This window comes from Balaenoptera physalus, assembly GCF_965194825.1.
Source record: "Balaenoptera physalus genome assembly, chromosome: 16".
NCBI lineage: Eukaryota > Metazoa > Chordata > Mammalia > Artiodactyla > Balaenopteridae > Balaenoptera > Balaenoptera physalus.
Window position 1 is genome coordinate 84,079,891 of NC_138898.1, and position 16,244 is coordinate 84,096,134.

The 16,244-nt window shown below is 53.8% G+C and overlaps 1 protein-coding gene across 6 annotated transcripts in view; it reads left to right on the forward strand.

Moving 5' to 3' along the window:
- POR (cytochrome p450 oxidoreductase) overlaps window positions 1-16,244 on the forward strand; it is a 74,073-nt gene that overhangs the window by 44,638 nt on the left and 13,191 nt on the right. For 5 of the 6 annotated variants that reach the window (XM_082429583.1, XM_082429582.1, XM_082429581.1 and 2 more), the window contains one exon: window positions 1,891-2,082. In XM_082429583.1, coding sequence (XP_082285709.1) covers window positions 1,904-2,082 — 179 coding nt within the window. In that variant the 5' untranslated portion in view covers window positions 1,891-1,903. Of the gene's footprint in view, window positions 1-1,890; window positions 2,083-11,069; window positions 11,650-16,244 lie in introns of those variants that run through there. The other variant, XM_082429584.1, reaches the window with a different exon arrangement.

A 16,244-nucleotide genomic window follows, 5' to 3' on the forward strand; every position in this document is an offset into this window, starting at 1 on the left:
GCAGCTCCCCTTGCTCTGCGCGCCGTTGCTTTAGACACCTCCTCCAGGGCTGCGCTTTCTCTTCTGATTGCTGCAGTCGACTGGCGTGCCTGTCAAGAAACAGTCATTTCGTTTGGTGGGCATCAGTCCCCCCTCGGTAAAGTAAGGGGGCCGGGTGGCCTGAGTCAGAAAGATGGCCGGACAGGGAGCGGGCGGTCGTTGCTGCGATGTGAGGGGCGCCAGCTGGGGGCTCTCCGGAGTCAGCACATCGGCCCTGCCCGGAACCCCCAGCCGCTTCCAGCCGGGCTCTGAGATCATGTGGGACAGGTCCCCTCCCCTCCGCTTCTCCATGGCAGTAGGCTTGTGGGCCAGATGACAGTGCCACCGCCAGGGTTGGATAGAAAGATGTGACTAACATTGAATAAATATTCAGTGTGTTTATAAGTTAATGCTTAAATATAAACAGTACTCTCTGAGCACTAGATTGTCCTTTAACGTCAGATATCGAAAAGGGTAAGCTGAGATGACTCAGGAACTCAGCATGAGGAAAGCCCCTCAGATTAATAACGAAGCCAAGAACCAGGCTTGAGGGCCGTCCTGAACGGCCCGTTCCCGGCGGGTTGCACAGGTCAGCAGGGCTGATGCCCGGCCCTCCGATGACAAGGTGCTCGGCTGCAGGGCCCACCCTGTGGCTTCCTGGAGGCAGTGACAGCTAAGGGAAGTCAGATGTGAAGTAATCTCCCATTGCCCAAGTTGCCGAGCTGTGACTAAGGCATTCCTGACCGAGTCTGGAGCCGTGGTTGCAGTGAGAACCACCCACTCGGTGACAGGGCACAATGCCGCTTCCAGAGCCGAGCCCGGCCTCGGTGATAAGAGGCAGAAATGCGCTGCTGGGGTTTTAGGTCCTCTCACCTCGGCCTTTGTTGACTCATATCTACATACCCGTCAGGTTTCAGTGGTGGAAGGACCAGTTGAGCACCTTTCAAGGGAACTAAGTAGGTTGGTGTGCTGGGGTCCCAGAGACCACCCTCTGGCTCAGTGATTCACAAGGACTTGCAGAACTCAGAAAAGCTGTTTTACTCCCAGTCACGGTTTATTACGGCAGAGGGAAACAGACTGAAATCAGCAAAGGAAGGACTCCATAGGACAGAGTCTAGCAGGAGCCAGGCAGAAGCTTCCAGTTGTCCTCTGCCAGTGGAGTCACGCGGCAGTGCTTGCTCCTCCCAGCAGCCACGTGTGGAAGCCCACTCGAGCCTTGGTGTCCAGGATTCTTATTGGGGGTCAGTCTTGGAGGCATCGGGCGCCCAAGTGCCTAAGCTCACCTCCAGCACCCCAGAGGTGACACCAGTATGTGATTCAGAGCCCCAGGTGTTCCCCTAAATCACATCATTAGCATAAGCTATGTGCGTGACCCAAGGTCTCTGGTATATGGAGACATCTTATCAGGCGGCACATTCCGAGGCCTCAGGGGTTATTTCCTTGGAGCCATCCAAGGGCCAGTCCTGAAGACCTTTGGAATGTGCAGGGTTTAGGGCATGCCGGGCCTGCCACACAGCTGGGGAAAGGGTTTGCTGTGAAGCGACCCCTCTATCGTGTGGAAGCAGTGCCTCTGCTCTGTCCTTGTGGGGCTGGAGGATGCTGGTACAGGGAGTCTGTGGCTTCCGTTCCCAGTGTTCGCAGGGGGCCCAGTCCTAGTTCCAGCCTTAGCCTGCACCCAGGTGTGCCCAGGGCTGTGCAGGCACCGTGCAGGCCACGTGCCCTCTTAGTCCTGGTCCAAGGCTGCAGCTGCTGCCCCGAGGCTGCTAGTTGCTGCAGCCCCTGGGGCGTGAGCCCCAGACCAAAGCCTTCAGGGGGCTTCCCAGCAGGCCTCAGATGGACCCTGCTGACGTCTGTCGTTCTGTCTCCCAACAGTTTCTTGATCAACATGGGAGACTCCAGTGTGGAGGCTGGCGCCACCGCATCTGACACGGTGGCTGAGGAAGTGTCCCTTTTCAGCACGACGGACATGATCATGTTTTCCTTCATTGTGGGTCTCCTGACATACTGGTTCCTCTTCAGGAAGAAGAAAGACGAAGTCCCCGAGTTCACCAAAATTCAGACCACGTAAGTGACTCGCTCAGGATCCCTCGAGAGCACATCTCTGCCATCCCAGCAGTGCTTGGGCAGGAGCGAGCCGGCTGAGAGATGCAGGGTCTCTCGTATCGTGTTGGGCTGCGTCTTGGGTTTTGCCTTATTGATGGGCTCTGCTTTGGATCCACCTTCATAATCCCTTATGTTTACTCTGCGTTTCACAGTGTTCAGGGTCCTTTGATACCTGTTTCTTATTCAGGCTTCACAGGAACCATTCAGAGTAGAAGGCACCTTGCACAGACAGGTAACCTGAGGCTCAGGGCGTTAAAGGTCATCAGCGTAGGGCAAGGTGTGGGGAAGGGGCACAGAGCTTCCGTGCCCCCTCTGGGGTGCCACCCTCCCAGCCCCTCCATGTGTTTGGCAACCCCGAAACTCTCCAAACCCCATCCTTTTGGGTTTTTATGAAGGTTTTGTTATGTAGGCATAATTGATTAAATCATTGACTATTGGGGATTAATTCAGCCTCCAGGCCCTCTCCCCTCCCCGGAGGTCAGTAACCCTAAATGAAGGCAGTGACCCTGCCCTCACCGGGCTCTTGTGGGTGACGTTTATGACGTCACCTAGCACTGGTTCTGCCGCAAGGCAGCTGCTTAGTGTTTGTGTCAGCAAGTATCTCGTACCAAGCAGTACGCTGGGCGCTACAAGTATGCAAAGGTGGCCTTCACATTAAAGAGGCTAAGAAGTCAGGACATTGAAAGATACTTTTTGAAAAATGGTTTATGAAATGCTTTCACGTGTATGATCTAATCAGGGCCTCTGCGACAGCAGTGCCCACTCGGTGGCGGGGGGCGACGGCCTCATCGCTCATGATGGAGGGAGAGGCCAGGCAGCCGGGACACACAGGCTCTGGGGACTCCAAGAAGGACTTTCCCCTTGGAGGGATCGGGAAGGTGTGCTGCTGAGGGGGGCCACACCCCGAGGCTTCGAGGGCTTTGTCAGCAGAGGGCCAGAGGGAAGCTGGGAGGCTGGGCAGGTGAGCAGGGTCCAGCCTGTTCCCTCGGGGTTGGGCAGGCCCATTCCTGGTGTGGCAAAGTAGTTTTGCTGAAAAGATATGGCACTCGGGATAAGGGGACCAGTGTCCCAGGGCCCAGTTTACAGTAGCCCTGCGCTTCCTTGTCTGTAGGATGGAGGTGTGTCCCCACCCCCATCCCCGAGTGAGGCTGAGCCGCGGGACAGCGTGGGGCCGCCAGCCTCCCCGTCCCCAAGATCTCTGGCCTCGCAAGATGGACTTGAAACAAAACTCCTGGACTTGTATCTTGTGGATTCTAATTGTTTCTCTTTGCCAGGATGCTGAAGCGATAGTTCCCTCTTCATAATCCTAAAATTTTAACCCTATATGTTTAAATCCCCTTCTCATCCCTTATTATGTCATGGTGAAGACCCCATGGCCAGGGGTTCTCCGTGTACACTGTGCAGGGAAACGGTTACAGTGCAGTGGTTAGTAGGGTCTAGGCCCTGACACCGGGTAATGCAGGTTTGAGTCCTGACTCTACCATGTATTAGCCGTACGACATTTGCCCTCACTTAATCTTTTGAAGTCCGTGTCCTCAACTGTAAATTGGAGATAATAATGGAACTTACCTTATAGGGTTGTAAAAGTTAAACGGCATAAACCGTCATAGAGCTCTTTGCCCAGGTCCTGGAGCCCTCCAATGGTATGTATTTATGGTGCGCGGGCTTCTCATTGTGGTGGCTTCTCTTGCTGCAGAGTACAGGCTCTAGGGTGTGTGGGCTTCAGTAGTTGTGGCACGTGGGCTCAGTAGTTGTGGCTCATGAGCTTAGTTGCTCCGCGGCACGTGGGATCTTCCCGGACCAGGGATCGAACCCGTGTCCCCTGCATTGGCAGGCGGATTCTTAACCACTGCGCCACCAGGGAAGTCCCTATTCTTATTATTAATACCATCTCCAGTCTTACAAGAGCCCTCCAAGGACACCATTATTACCCCATTTTGCAGAGGAGGAAACTGAGGCACTAGTGATTGAGGAGTTTGCCCGAGGCCACCTAACTCACAAGTAGCAGAGCTGCCTTTTGAACCCAGATCTACAAACTCCACACCCCCTGTTTTCCCCGCTTTGCCATGCTGCCTTCCGTCTCTTAAGAGGTAGTAAATATCCCAATTTCAATGATGAGAAAACTGAGACTCAGAGAGGTCACTTAGCTGATACATCTGGGCCACCAGCTAGATGGTGGCCGCCACCTCCTGCTAGAAATCCCGCACTGTTGTCCCTGCCCACTCGTACTTTCAGTGAACACAGGTGGTTTTGGCCGCGGCACGGTGCCTCCCTTACCCCACCAGGTCAGTGGAGGGTGATCAGTGGGCGCTGGACGCGCCCAGGGTTGTACCACGAGTTCTCACCACGACCCCCAGTGGCTTCTAGTTGGTCTTCTAAGGCCTTTCAGGCCTTCACCACCTGGGGTGGTGAGTCCAAACCTTGGGGCATGGATGTTTTTTAAAAACCAAGCCAATGGGAACAATTGTGTCTGAGCAGCAAGCACAGGACACACACCTGCAGCCCCCTGACCCTGGACTTACAGGTGCAGGGGATTCAGAAGGAGTCCCTGTGTTCACAGGTGAATCTCCCAGGCATGCTGGCCTCTGGGGCCCTCACCACCAGGCCAGATTTGGCTTGAGAACCTCAGGAGCCCAGGGAGGGCTTAGAGGGAAGGTCAGTTCTGGAAGGCCTCCTGGGTTTTTTTCATAAACGATTTACTGAAGTACATAACAGGCAGACGTAAAAGTATACAGATCATAAGCACACAGTTTGATTATTTATCACAAAACGGATAGAATCATGTAAGAAACGGCCCCTCTTCCCCCTCCAATCCCACCACCCCCAGGTCACCCACTCTCCTGCCCTCTCGTGACATAGACGAGTGTTGTCTGTGTCCCGGGATGTGTAGTATTTGGCCATTCTTTCTGAGATTTCTCCATGTCGTGTGTAGTCGTAGTTCTCTCGTTATCATTGTTGCACGGTGTTCTGTTGTGGGAATAAACTGTAATTTATTCATTCCCATCATGATGGCCCTTTAGATTGCTTCCAGCCTGGGGCGCTGTTACCAACAGTCCTGCAGGAAACATCCTGGTACGTGTCGATGTGGTTCCCGTGTGGATGTGGCTCCCATGTGGACGTAGCTCTGTTGGGTGTGTGTTGGGTGTGGAGTTGGGGGTCAGAGGGAAGGCTCACGTGCGGCTCTGTTAGATATAGCCAGTTTTCCAGCATCCAGTCCCACCCCCAGCATGTGGGGTTTCAGTTGCTGCCCATCCTCACCAACACTTATTTTTGTCAATTAAAAAATTTTAGCCATTCTAGGGAATCCCCTGGTGGTCCAGTGGTTAGGACCCCGTGCTTTCACTGTCAGGGGCCCAGGTTCGATCCCTGGTCAGGGAACTAAGATCGCACAAGCCATGCAGTGCAGCCAAAAAAAAATTTTTTTAATTGAAATGAAATAAAATTTTAGCCATTCTAATGGGCATGTGGTGGTAATTGTTTTAACCGCATTTCTCTGATGTCCAGTGACCTTTTCATATGTTTGTTGGCCACGGAGGTATCTTTTGTGACGGTACATTCAAGACTTGGCCCATTTTTTTCCTGTCGGGCTATTGGCCTTCTTGTTGATTTGTTACAGTTCTTTGTATATTCTAGATCTGAGTCCTCTGTTAGATATCTATGTATTGTCAATATCTTTCTGTAAAGTTGCCTTTTTACTCTCTTCATAGTGTCTTTTTGTGATCAGACGTTGTGCCTTAAACTGGCCCCGTTTGTCAACCTTTTGGTTGGCCTTCACCTTTATGGTTAATGCTCTTGTGTTCAGTTTAAGAACTCTTATCTTATGGTCATGAAGCTTTTCTTTTGTATTTTCTTCTAAAAGATTCACTCTTGTAGTTCTTATCCTTAGATCTGCCATCCAGCTGAAATTGATTTTGGTATCAGCAAATTGTCAAGGAGCTTCGAAAATCATTTTTTCCTGTGGTTATCCATCCACTTGACCCAGCACCATTTATTGAAAAGGGTTATTCTTTTCTCACTGCACTAAAGTATCCCTGTAGATATAAATCAGGTGACCGTATAGATGGGGGTTGATTTCTAGACTACTTGTTCTGTTGATCTGTTTTCTGTCCTTTTGCCAATACCACATGTTCTGCTTTCTATGATTTTATAGTAACTCTTGACTTGGTAACTGGTAGTCTAGGTCCTCCAGCTTTGTTCTTCTCTTTTAAGATTCTCTTGGCTTTTTTTGGGCCCTGGGCATTTCCATATAACTTCTAGAATCAGCTTGTCCAAGTCCACCAAAACAAAAAAACCTTCTGTGATTTTAGTTGAGATTGGGTGGAATCTATAAATTAATTGACATCTTCCAGTATTGAGCCTTCTAATCAGTGAACATGATTTTATCCCCCGGGGAGGTCTTTTGAATGGTTCATAATAGCAATTAAACACTGGTTAAAGAGGAGCAGTTATGAGCAGCGCATTCTCTTAACCATAATCATTTTAAAAGTCGCTCTTTCATCTCTCCTCCCACTGGCTCCTCAGCCTTTGCTCAGCTTGTACCTCTGGGCAGAGCACCGGGGCCAGGGCAGCTCCTGATGGAAGGGAGCCCAGGGGGATGGTGGCTCCCAGAGGAGTCTGAAGCTCAGGGAACCTCTCCGTGCCCCCAAGCGCTTTGTTCGTGCATGTAATGCAACACCCCTCTGGCTGGGTGGGAATTTGTTTCTATTTCTGTCTCCCATAATGCAGAGGGAGCATCCCATTCCTGTCTGGGTCCCTCGCTCTGTGCAGGGCCTGTCGGAGTGAAGATACTCAGAGAAAGGCCGTTGAATTAGTAAATGCTAAACCTGCATGTGTGTCTGCCTCTAAGGCAAACTAGCTCACAGTCTGGGTGTGGCTTATGCTAAAATTTTTTTAATTTTTAAATTAGAACATTGAAAACCCTGGCAATTCCATATAAAAGTCACTTATAGCTTCTTTTGGAAAAAAAAACAAAACAAAACAGAGGACCTGACCCCATGGAGCCCACCGTGACACCTGCCAGCAGAGGCTGAGGCTGAGCGGGGCCACCCTTCTAGATGGGGGCTGCACCGCAGCCTGTGCCCCCCAGCCAGCCCTAGCTGTGCTCCTCCTCGGCTCTGCTCACAGCCCCCCCACCCCCCTGCAGTCTGCTTCACTTGCAGCACCTGAGTGCTTTAAAGAAAAACAAAGCTTTTTATTATGGAACACTGCAAGCAAACACCAAAGCATGGAGCATAGGAGAGGGAACTCACGCACCTGTCACCCAGTTTCAACAACTATCCGCTCCTGGCCAGTCGTGCTTCCTTCCCCTTCCCCACTGTTGCTGGATTATCTTAAAGCAAGCATGTAATTTCATAATTAACCCTATAATTCATATGAATTATGAATAAAGAAATCATATGATTTCCTAGGAAATTGGAAATATTTCCTATGAAATTATGTGGAAATATGAACTACGAGAATATTTCAGTCCTCTCAAACTCAGGGACTCCCCTTTTTAAACCTAACACAGAGCTATCCTCCCACCCCTGTAAGTTCACAGTATGTCTCAGTATCATTGGATACTCAGCCGGCATTGTTCGTAGCTCCCTGAGTGACTGATGAATTTTTTTTAACCTTTTTTTTTTTTTTTTAAATTCAGGATCTAAACCCACACGTTGCAATTGACTACCAAATCTTTTAAGTCTCTCTTTGGGAGGTCAGGTCTATTGAGGTGTAATTTACATGCAGTAAAATTCACCTTTTTAAAGTGTACAGTTTGACGCATCCTGACAGGTGTGTGCAGTTGTATAACCAGTGTTGCAGTCAGGATACAGGACGCACCACATCCCAGAAAGCGCCCCCCCCCCCCCGCCCAGGTCCCATTGCAGTCGCCACCCCCCAGCCCCACCTCTGGCAACCACGGATCTGATTTTTGTCCCTGTAGTTTTGCCTTTTCCAGACTGTCATGCAAACGGGGTTATGTCATCACAGCCTCTCGTGCCAGGCTGCTTCCCCTTAACATAATGTCAGGTCTCTCTCAGTCCATGGGCTTCCTTCCATCCCTGTGATTCCCTCGCGGCATTTTCGTTGAAGAACCCAGATCATTTGTTTCCCAAAGTTTCCCACAGTCTAGAATTTTGCTGCCTGCATCCCACTGGGGGTTGCTTCTGAGAAGCCACAAAAGAGCTCATTTTCCTCCGTGACCTTCATTTGACGGCCTGCTCTTGCCAGAAGGGCCGGGAAAGCCAGGAGTCAAGGGTACCGGCATCATCTCTATCCATCTTTATCTCCTTTTTCCACACCCAGCTCAGGGCCACTCTTTCTAGAGAGGGGTCCTTGGCTCTGCCGAGCACGACGATAGAAACACCAATGGGTTTTACAAAGAGAAGAGCGCAAGGAAAGGCCCCTGTGGCCGTGGAGGTGGACAGTGCCCCAAGTGTCCTGCATCCGTGGAAATGGCGAGGCTGTGGGCTCAGGACATTCACGCCACCCTGCAAGCACAGGCGTGGGTTTTCTGATGCCACCTGACCACCAAGGGACCTCTCCTGTCCCTTGATGAGATTGGGGTAGTTTTGCTGTTCTAGCCAGTGCCCGAAATCTTGAACGTGGCCTGTCTGGGAAAGTGATGCAGAGCCGAGTGTCATCGGACCTTCTGACCTCTCTGGGCATTACCAGGGCACTCGGTGCTGGTGGCTCCATCTCTGTGGGCCGGGCACCAGGGCACAGGGACATGCGGCATCCTCGGGGGCTCACATGCAGTTGGGGCACGTGAGGATGGTACAATGACGATGCTCGAACAGCCCAGGGCGCCACCGGGGAGGGGGCTATGTCAGGATGGAGGTGCCCCCCGAGCTGAGTCTGGGAGGCTGAGTAGGAAGCTGGGCCAGGGCTGCGTGTGCAGAAGCCCAGGGCAAGGAAAGCAGGGCCTGCTCTGGGAAGGACGCGTCTTGGTAGAGCCTGGGTGTAAGTCGCCAAGGGAGTCAGGGGTCATGAAGGGAACTGAGATAGAGCAGAGGCCAAAGGATGGATCTACAGGGCCTTGGGGTTTTATCTGACCCTCGTGGGGAGCCGACGGGAGGGCTGGTGCCAGGGCAGCCCTGAGACCAGCCATTCCTGAATGCAGTTTGGAGTGGATTGGAGGAAGGTCGTCGGGAGGCATTGGCGCTGACCAGGGCCCGCGGTACAGATGGCAAGCAGGGCACGGAGAGCAGCAGTGCCAGTGGCCCAGAGAGAGGATGTGTGCTGGGGCTTTCTAATACTTTAATTCTTGCACCCCTGTTTTACAAGAGGCAAAGCTGATTCGGGGGGAGGTGAGTAGCTTACCCAGGGCTGAGAATGAATAAGCCCCGGAGCAGGACTTCACTCCCCATGCTGTTGCCCCGACTCCTGCTAGCCCCCCGCCCCGGCCCTGTCGTCGTCGCCCCTCCCACCCCACTGTCCTTTCAGGGCCACTTTGTCTGTGACTAGAGCCACGTCATCCCAGTGTCAGAGGACGTGGCTTTTCCTCTGTCCTGGACAGGCTGGGTGACCCTGAGCAGTTTCTTGGGCCTCGGTCTCTGCACAGTAGCGCTAGCCCTGCCTGGCACCCAACTGGCCCAAGAGAGGGCAGGCCACCCGGGCCACGGCACGTTGTGGAGTCCCGACGGGCACGGTGGTGAACACGTGTTGAAGGCTGTGTGGGTAGGGGGTCCACCAGGGGACAGCAGCGCCCTCGAGCCCGGAGCAGCCTAAGTGACAGGGAGGAGGCTCCCTGGGAAGGGCAGTGAAGTGCGAGCGGCGGCTGCTGTGTCAGCCTCCTGACCGATGGGGTGGCCGGGCAGCTGCAGCCTTGCTCTGCACGGTGGGAGCAGATGCGAAGCCGCGGGGGCCCGGGGCTTTCACAGGCTTGGAGTTGCTGCTTCAGCCCCGAGCCTCACTCCCCTCCGCTGTCTAATGGGGTAGAATCCTTTGCCACTTCACAGGGTGGGGACAATTAAATGGAGTAAAATAAAAAGCATACAGGAGGCGCTCAGTAAGTCGTAGTTCCTATTCCCTTTTTTGTCTTTGACCAGCGGCCTCTCACACCTGCTTCAAGCTCCCACCTGTCCTCACTGGCCTCCATTGGCGCTGGTTCCCGTTCTTGGCCCCGTCAGTGGAGAGAGCTGCTGTTTTTTCTTTAAGCTCCAGCGGACCACTTTGTCTTCACCAAAGGCAGCTCTTCCAGACCGTTAGCTTTCTGCCACGAGGCTCCGGGCCGGCTCTGCCCCATTCCAGCCGCCTGCTCAGCTCTCGTCCCCTCTCCCGTTGTGCTGCCCTGGGGACCAGAGAACTTGTCGCCACACGCTAGGCTCTGGAAGGGAGCCGTTCAAAAGCAACTGCCCTGTGTGTCGCCAAGGGCAGGGGAAAGTCTCCGAAGAAATCAGTTCCGCTCTGCAGAAAATTTAAATTTCAGAATAACCCTTCTGAGCCCTGCCTGGGACTGGAAACAAAATGAATCACGCTGGGCCATCGTGGTTCATCTCTGTCCAAGTGACTCAGTGCTTTTGTCCACCCTCCCTCTCGCTTCCCCACCCGGCGGGCTGCAGTTGACTTCCGAAGCCTGAACCAGAGACACTCCTGCTCCCAATTTGGGAGCAGAGAGCCCTAACTGGAACCATCTGTGCTCCATTCTGGAGCCGCGCGGTCTCTGGGCTCCGTGCCTGGGTCGGCTGCGGCCTCTCCTGATGGGCCGTTTGTACTTGGATGCCTTCCAAGGGGGCTCCTTACTTGCAGACGTCTCAGCAGCGAATGCGGTGCCCACCTTGCTGGGCGTTCCCCGTGCTGCGCGACAGGAGGCCGACACGTGCTGGTTCCACAGCGCACTCTGCCCCCAGGTGACTGGACCCAGCATCGTAGGCTCTGTTACCCACAGTTCTTTTGTAGGGAGGGAGGTGGGAACCAGATCTAATTCAGTGTGATCCTGAGGCGCCCCGGCAGCAGGCTCACTGCGCTCCCTTTATGGGGAAACGGCCCTGCCATAGCGACCTGCACCACCGCCTTCCAGTGTCCAGAGGAGCTTTGTTCCGCCTGCACGACTTACTTTTTTTTTTTTTTTTTTTTTAATGGGAAAGGGGGAGGATGTGGGGAGAAAGGGCTCTGATATAAACAGTTACCAAGGAGACCCGAGCCGGGGTTGGAGAGGTTTCCTCCTTCCCTCGGTCCATACAGAAGGAGGAGGGGTGTGTGCCAGACGCAGGGGCTCACGGGAGGTTCCAGCCCAGAGTCCTGGTTCCTCCCTGCTGGAGCTGCCAGACGCAGCAGCTTTCCCAGGCTGCGGGGACCGAGGCAGGCAGGGGCTCAGCAGGGCTTCCGAGAGGACCGGGGTGTCCGGGAGGATGTTCGGTGTCCGCGGGCCGGTGTGCCCGCTGCCAGCACCGGCGGAGAATGGACAGAGCCCGACTCGCTAGCTGCTGGCTCCCCGCCCGTCTCCAGGAGAGCAGCACGCTGCCTTTTCCCTCCAGTCCAGAGGTGAGAGTAAGAAACCATGGGGTGCACGTACTCATCTCTGCAGGACGAGCCCATCCTGAGAAGGTCAGTTCCAGACAATGTCCGGGCAGACGGCGTGGAGGCCCGCGGGCACCCCTACTCAGTGTGGCTGGAACTTCTTCCCCGGGCAGGGATGCCCGGAGGCACGAGGAGGGCGCTGTGTAGAGTTGACCGCAGACTCGGGGCCAGTCCTGGGGGGCTCGCCCAGGCACGGCCACCCTGGCTCCTTCGGTCCCGGTTTGCAGGCTGCATTTCTCTGCTTCCAGAGGAAGGAGTTTAGACCGGAAACCAGAAGGGCCCCCATCACCCACTCCTCGGCCTGTGAAAGATCGGGTTCCGAGTGCACATCCGGCACGAAGCTGTCAGGAGGGGTGAAGCCAGCCGAGGGCGCCCAGGTGCGGACCTGCTCGGGGCCCGGCAGCCGGGCGTCGCGGTGGGCAGCGGCGGAACCCGCCTGGTGTAACCGGTGGGAACATGGGGAGCTGCCCAGCGCCAGGCAGTGACTAGAGGCACGGACAGTGTCTAGAGGCACGGACAGTGTCTTCCCCCCGCCTCCACGGGTTTGCCTTTTCCCTCAGGGGCTCTGGGCGTGATCCTCCTTTTCCCCACGGGCCGAAGCTAATGACGGGACCGGTGCTGCCTTCAGAAGTGCACGCCCTTCTCAGGAGCGCCCTTCCCCTGGGGGCGGGCGCCCTAGCACCTCCTGCCCGCCCTCCGACACCCCCAGCGAGACCCGCGTGGAGGGCCCCCCCCCCGCCCTTGCTGCCGGCCCGGAACATCTGCCCCGTGCAGCTGCGTGGGCACCCCCCGGCCCTCCTCCCCAGAGCTCAGCTCCCACCCGCTGCTTGGGTCTCATCCAGGAGCCCCTCGGCTGCCGCTGCCACGGCTTTCCCTCCTGGGAGCCGCCTTCCTCTCTGAGAACAGAGCGCAGCCCTTCCGAGGGGCCTTTGCTGGGTTCTGCGGCCACAGTGCCTCCCTCAGGAGCCCCGTGGCATGGCGTCCGCTCCGTCCATTAGGTCTTCGCACACTTCACCCTGTTGAAATCACAGAGTGACCCAGGCAGCTTTCTTCTGCCCTCCTTATCCTCGAGAGTTAGACAAGTTCCAGGTGCTGAGCGAGACCGTGGGGTGGCTGCAGACGCCGAGATGCAGTGTTTTCCATAGAGGAACCTGAGGCCTCAAGGGGCCCGACTTGTCCGGTCACAGGCCCATTTGGTGGCAGAACCAGAATTTGAACCCAAGTCCCTGCTCCTGGTGCGTGGCCCCTCCGCTTCCTCCGTGATTCTCCTAGGCTCTTTCTCCAGCCTGGCGATGGGCCCTTGGAAGGTAGAGGCTGCCTCGCGTTTAGTCTCACGCCCTCGGCACCGCCCAGAGCACACGTCACCCGGAGATGGAGAAAGGGCAACCGGGCGCTCCCTGGGCGGTGGGGTCCCTCTGGTCCCTTTCTTCAGCAAGGCCCCAAATCTGCTCAGATGTAGCTTCTGTGGAAACCTCTGTCCTTTGAGAAAAGAGAGCTTCTCTACTGACGTCAGACCCTCTCAGGTGGGTAGGGGGGCCTCCAAAGGCCTCCAGGCCACCTCAGCCAACCTTCTGCTGGGCAGAGATTCAGGACTGACCTCCCAAGAAGCCCATAAAACGTCATGTGCTGAGTGCCGGGCATTGTGCTGATTGCAAAGAGATACACAGATAGCTCCCCCCAGATTGTGAAACCCAGGCCTCAAGTTGAGCAATGAGAATACGCTGAGGCAAGTGCCTGGACGGAGGCCTGAAGACGTACTGAAGACGGTGACAAACAGCCTCATGCCTGAGCGGCAGGGAAAGGTGCTCTGGAGAGGAGCTTAGGGCTGGTGTCTTCAGGGATAAGCAGGAGTTGGTGGCAGAGGGTTAGAAGAAGGACACTCTAGGCCAAGGCGTGGTGGGTCCAAGGGCACGATGGAACCAGGGAACGGCGGGCTGGTCATTGTGGCCAGAGCATTTGGAAGGTGGAGTGGGGTGGATTCTAGACCGGTGGGCCCCTTTCTCTTACTTAGAATAGCTTCTCTGATGTGGGTCTCTACCCAGGGTGTAGCTACTCTAGTCATCCTCGCCAGAGCCTTCAAAATCAATCCATCTATATCCGCGCACAGCGTTTCTTAAAATAGCAAGTAATTTGTATCTTCTTAGTACAAAAGCCTTACATTTTCATTGCAGGAAAGAAAAGAGTGGAGGAGTTGGGAATAGAAATTAGCGAGAAAAAGAAACAAAAAAGACTCATAATTGCTCAACCTGAGGACAGAACAGCTCTTAACACATCAGCATCTACCCTTCTGTACCTTGCTTTTACACAAAAACGGGATTGTGTCACCTGTGTTACTTTGTAGCCTGCCTTTCCCATTTGACAGGAACGTCAGGTGATGGTCTGTGCTGTTCGGTACAGAGCGGCGTGCGTCACAAGGCACTAGGCTGTTCAGCCTCTCCCCTGTCTTCAGACGTCTGAATGTGTATTTGAATATAAAATGTATTTTTAATTATAAAAGTAACAGAAAACAAAAATTTGGAAAATTAGGGAAACCCTCTCACCCGTTATCCTAACGCTCCCGTGTCCTCTGTCTGAGATGCTGGTGTGTTTCTCTTCAGGCCACTTTTCTATGAACAGTTAATCATGTGCGTTCTACTTCTAAGGACACAGATTCTGCTTTTCCTAGAAGAGGGCAAGTGTGAGGGAAGATGCATTGGTTACCCTGCTGGCTTGTTTCTCGCTTGGCTTTGCGTCTAAATTTCTCCCGGAGCGTCCGCTGTGGCCCATCCACACATGGAGAACTGGCAACGGTCAAGAAATTGATGAAGAAGAGTTCCATATAAGTGAATATTCCAAAACTCAAGCCTGGCCCCTTTTAGGTGTCAACTGAATGCATTTACTTTGTTTTCATTTTTTTAATTGAGGTGAAATTCACACCCCTTAAAATTCATGGCTTTCACCATTTTACAGTGTATAATTCAGTGGCTTTTAGTGCAGTCATCGTGTTGTACAAGCACACCGCTACCTAATTCAAAACCTTTCATCACCCCAAAGGGAAACACTGTCACTCCCCACCCCTCCCCCCAGCCCCTGGCACCACAAGTCCACCTCCCGTCACTGTGGATTTGCCTATTCCAGACGTTTCCTATAAATGGAAATTGCATTTAGTTTTGTACCTGCTTTTTTTCTCATGATTTTTCATCAGAAACATTTGTCTAGGTTGCTGGTATTTAACCATCAGTTTAAATTTACATCTGATCTTATGTTTAGTGGGTAATATATTCTCATGACTCAGAATTCAAAGCTACTCAGTGGTGGAATTCGCGTCATCGTGCGCCTTGCTTCCTTTCCTAATGGTGTGTCTTGGTGAGCACGCCGTGTTAGTGCTCATACAGACAGACAGGGTTGTAGGTTATGTTGTAGTTTAGGCTGCACACAACTAGAGGGTTAGTGAAGACGCGGCCATTCGTGGCTGGGCGCGGGCAGAAGTTGGACATGTGGCCAAGATGCTAGACACAAGACCCCTTTGAAGTGCAGGTTGGAGCTGGGCGTGGGAAGATGGGGCCAGGCCTGAGCGCCTCTGCTCATTCGTGCTCCTGCCCTGGCCCTGCTGAGGTTAGGGATGGGCTAGCCTGGGGATGCCGGGATAAATGGGGAGTCGGGGATGGCCTGCTCTGGGTTCCTGTGCAGCTGGGCCCTCGCTGGGTGGGAAAGGCTGGGTGGCCAGCCCCCCACTGTCTCCCTGCTGCCCCTCGGGGGGCTGTTGCACCGAAGGGACCTCGGGACGAAGGAGGGAGGCTGGAAGTGGCCAAGCCGGGCACCGGGCCTCACCTCCCCCTGCGGCCTACTGTGATGTTATTTAATGCTAAGACCCTGAAAATAGCATTAGTCCTGTACCTACTGACCTAGTGAAAAACCCAGCGGGGGCCTAGACATGAAACTGCTGATACCTTTATGTTTACGAAATACCTGTCTGAACAGCTTCGCAGGGGCATCCTTAAAAGAAACCTTCAGTTACATAAGTCTTTCCACGGACTCCAGGCCTCTAGCTCTGACAGACATTGCTTCATGCTGTTGTGATGAGTGTGTGTGTGTGTATGCGTGTGTGTGTGTGCGCGCGTGCGTGTGCACACACACGTGCATGCTGGCACTTCACTCTGTTACACTCTACTGTGCACAGGAGGCAATGGAAAGAGCAAAGAATGTATGTCTTTCGCTCCCTGGGTATGAATGCAGTCTATGGGGCGTGTACCAGAGAGTGAATTGCTGGGCTGTAGAGTCACAGGAGGTACTGCCAAGCCGCGTTCCAAAGTCGCCGTGCCATATTGCCCTCTCCCAGCTGCGTGTGGGAATTCCCATTGCTCCACAACCCCACCTGTTTGAGATCTTGTCTGTCTTTTCAGTTTTAGCCATTCTTTCTGGGTGTATGATCTCACTGTGGTTTTAACTTCCTTTTCTCCGGTACCTAATAACGTCGAGCACCCTTCCCTATGTTCTTTGGCTGTTTCGATGCTCTCTTTAAGAAGGTACCCGTTCAAGCCTTTTGACAATATTTCTGTCGCAGTATGTGTCTTTTCTGATTGATTTGTAGGGATTTCTTATATTCTCAACCCTAGTCCTCGTCAGTCAGGTACGTGTACATT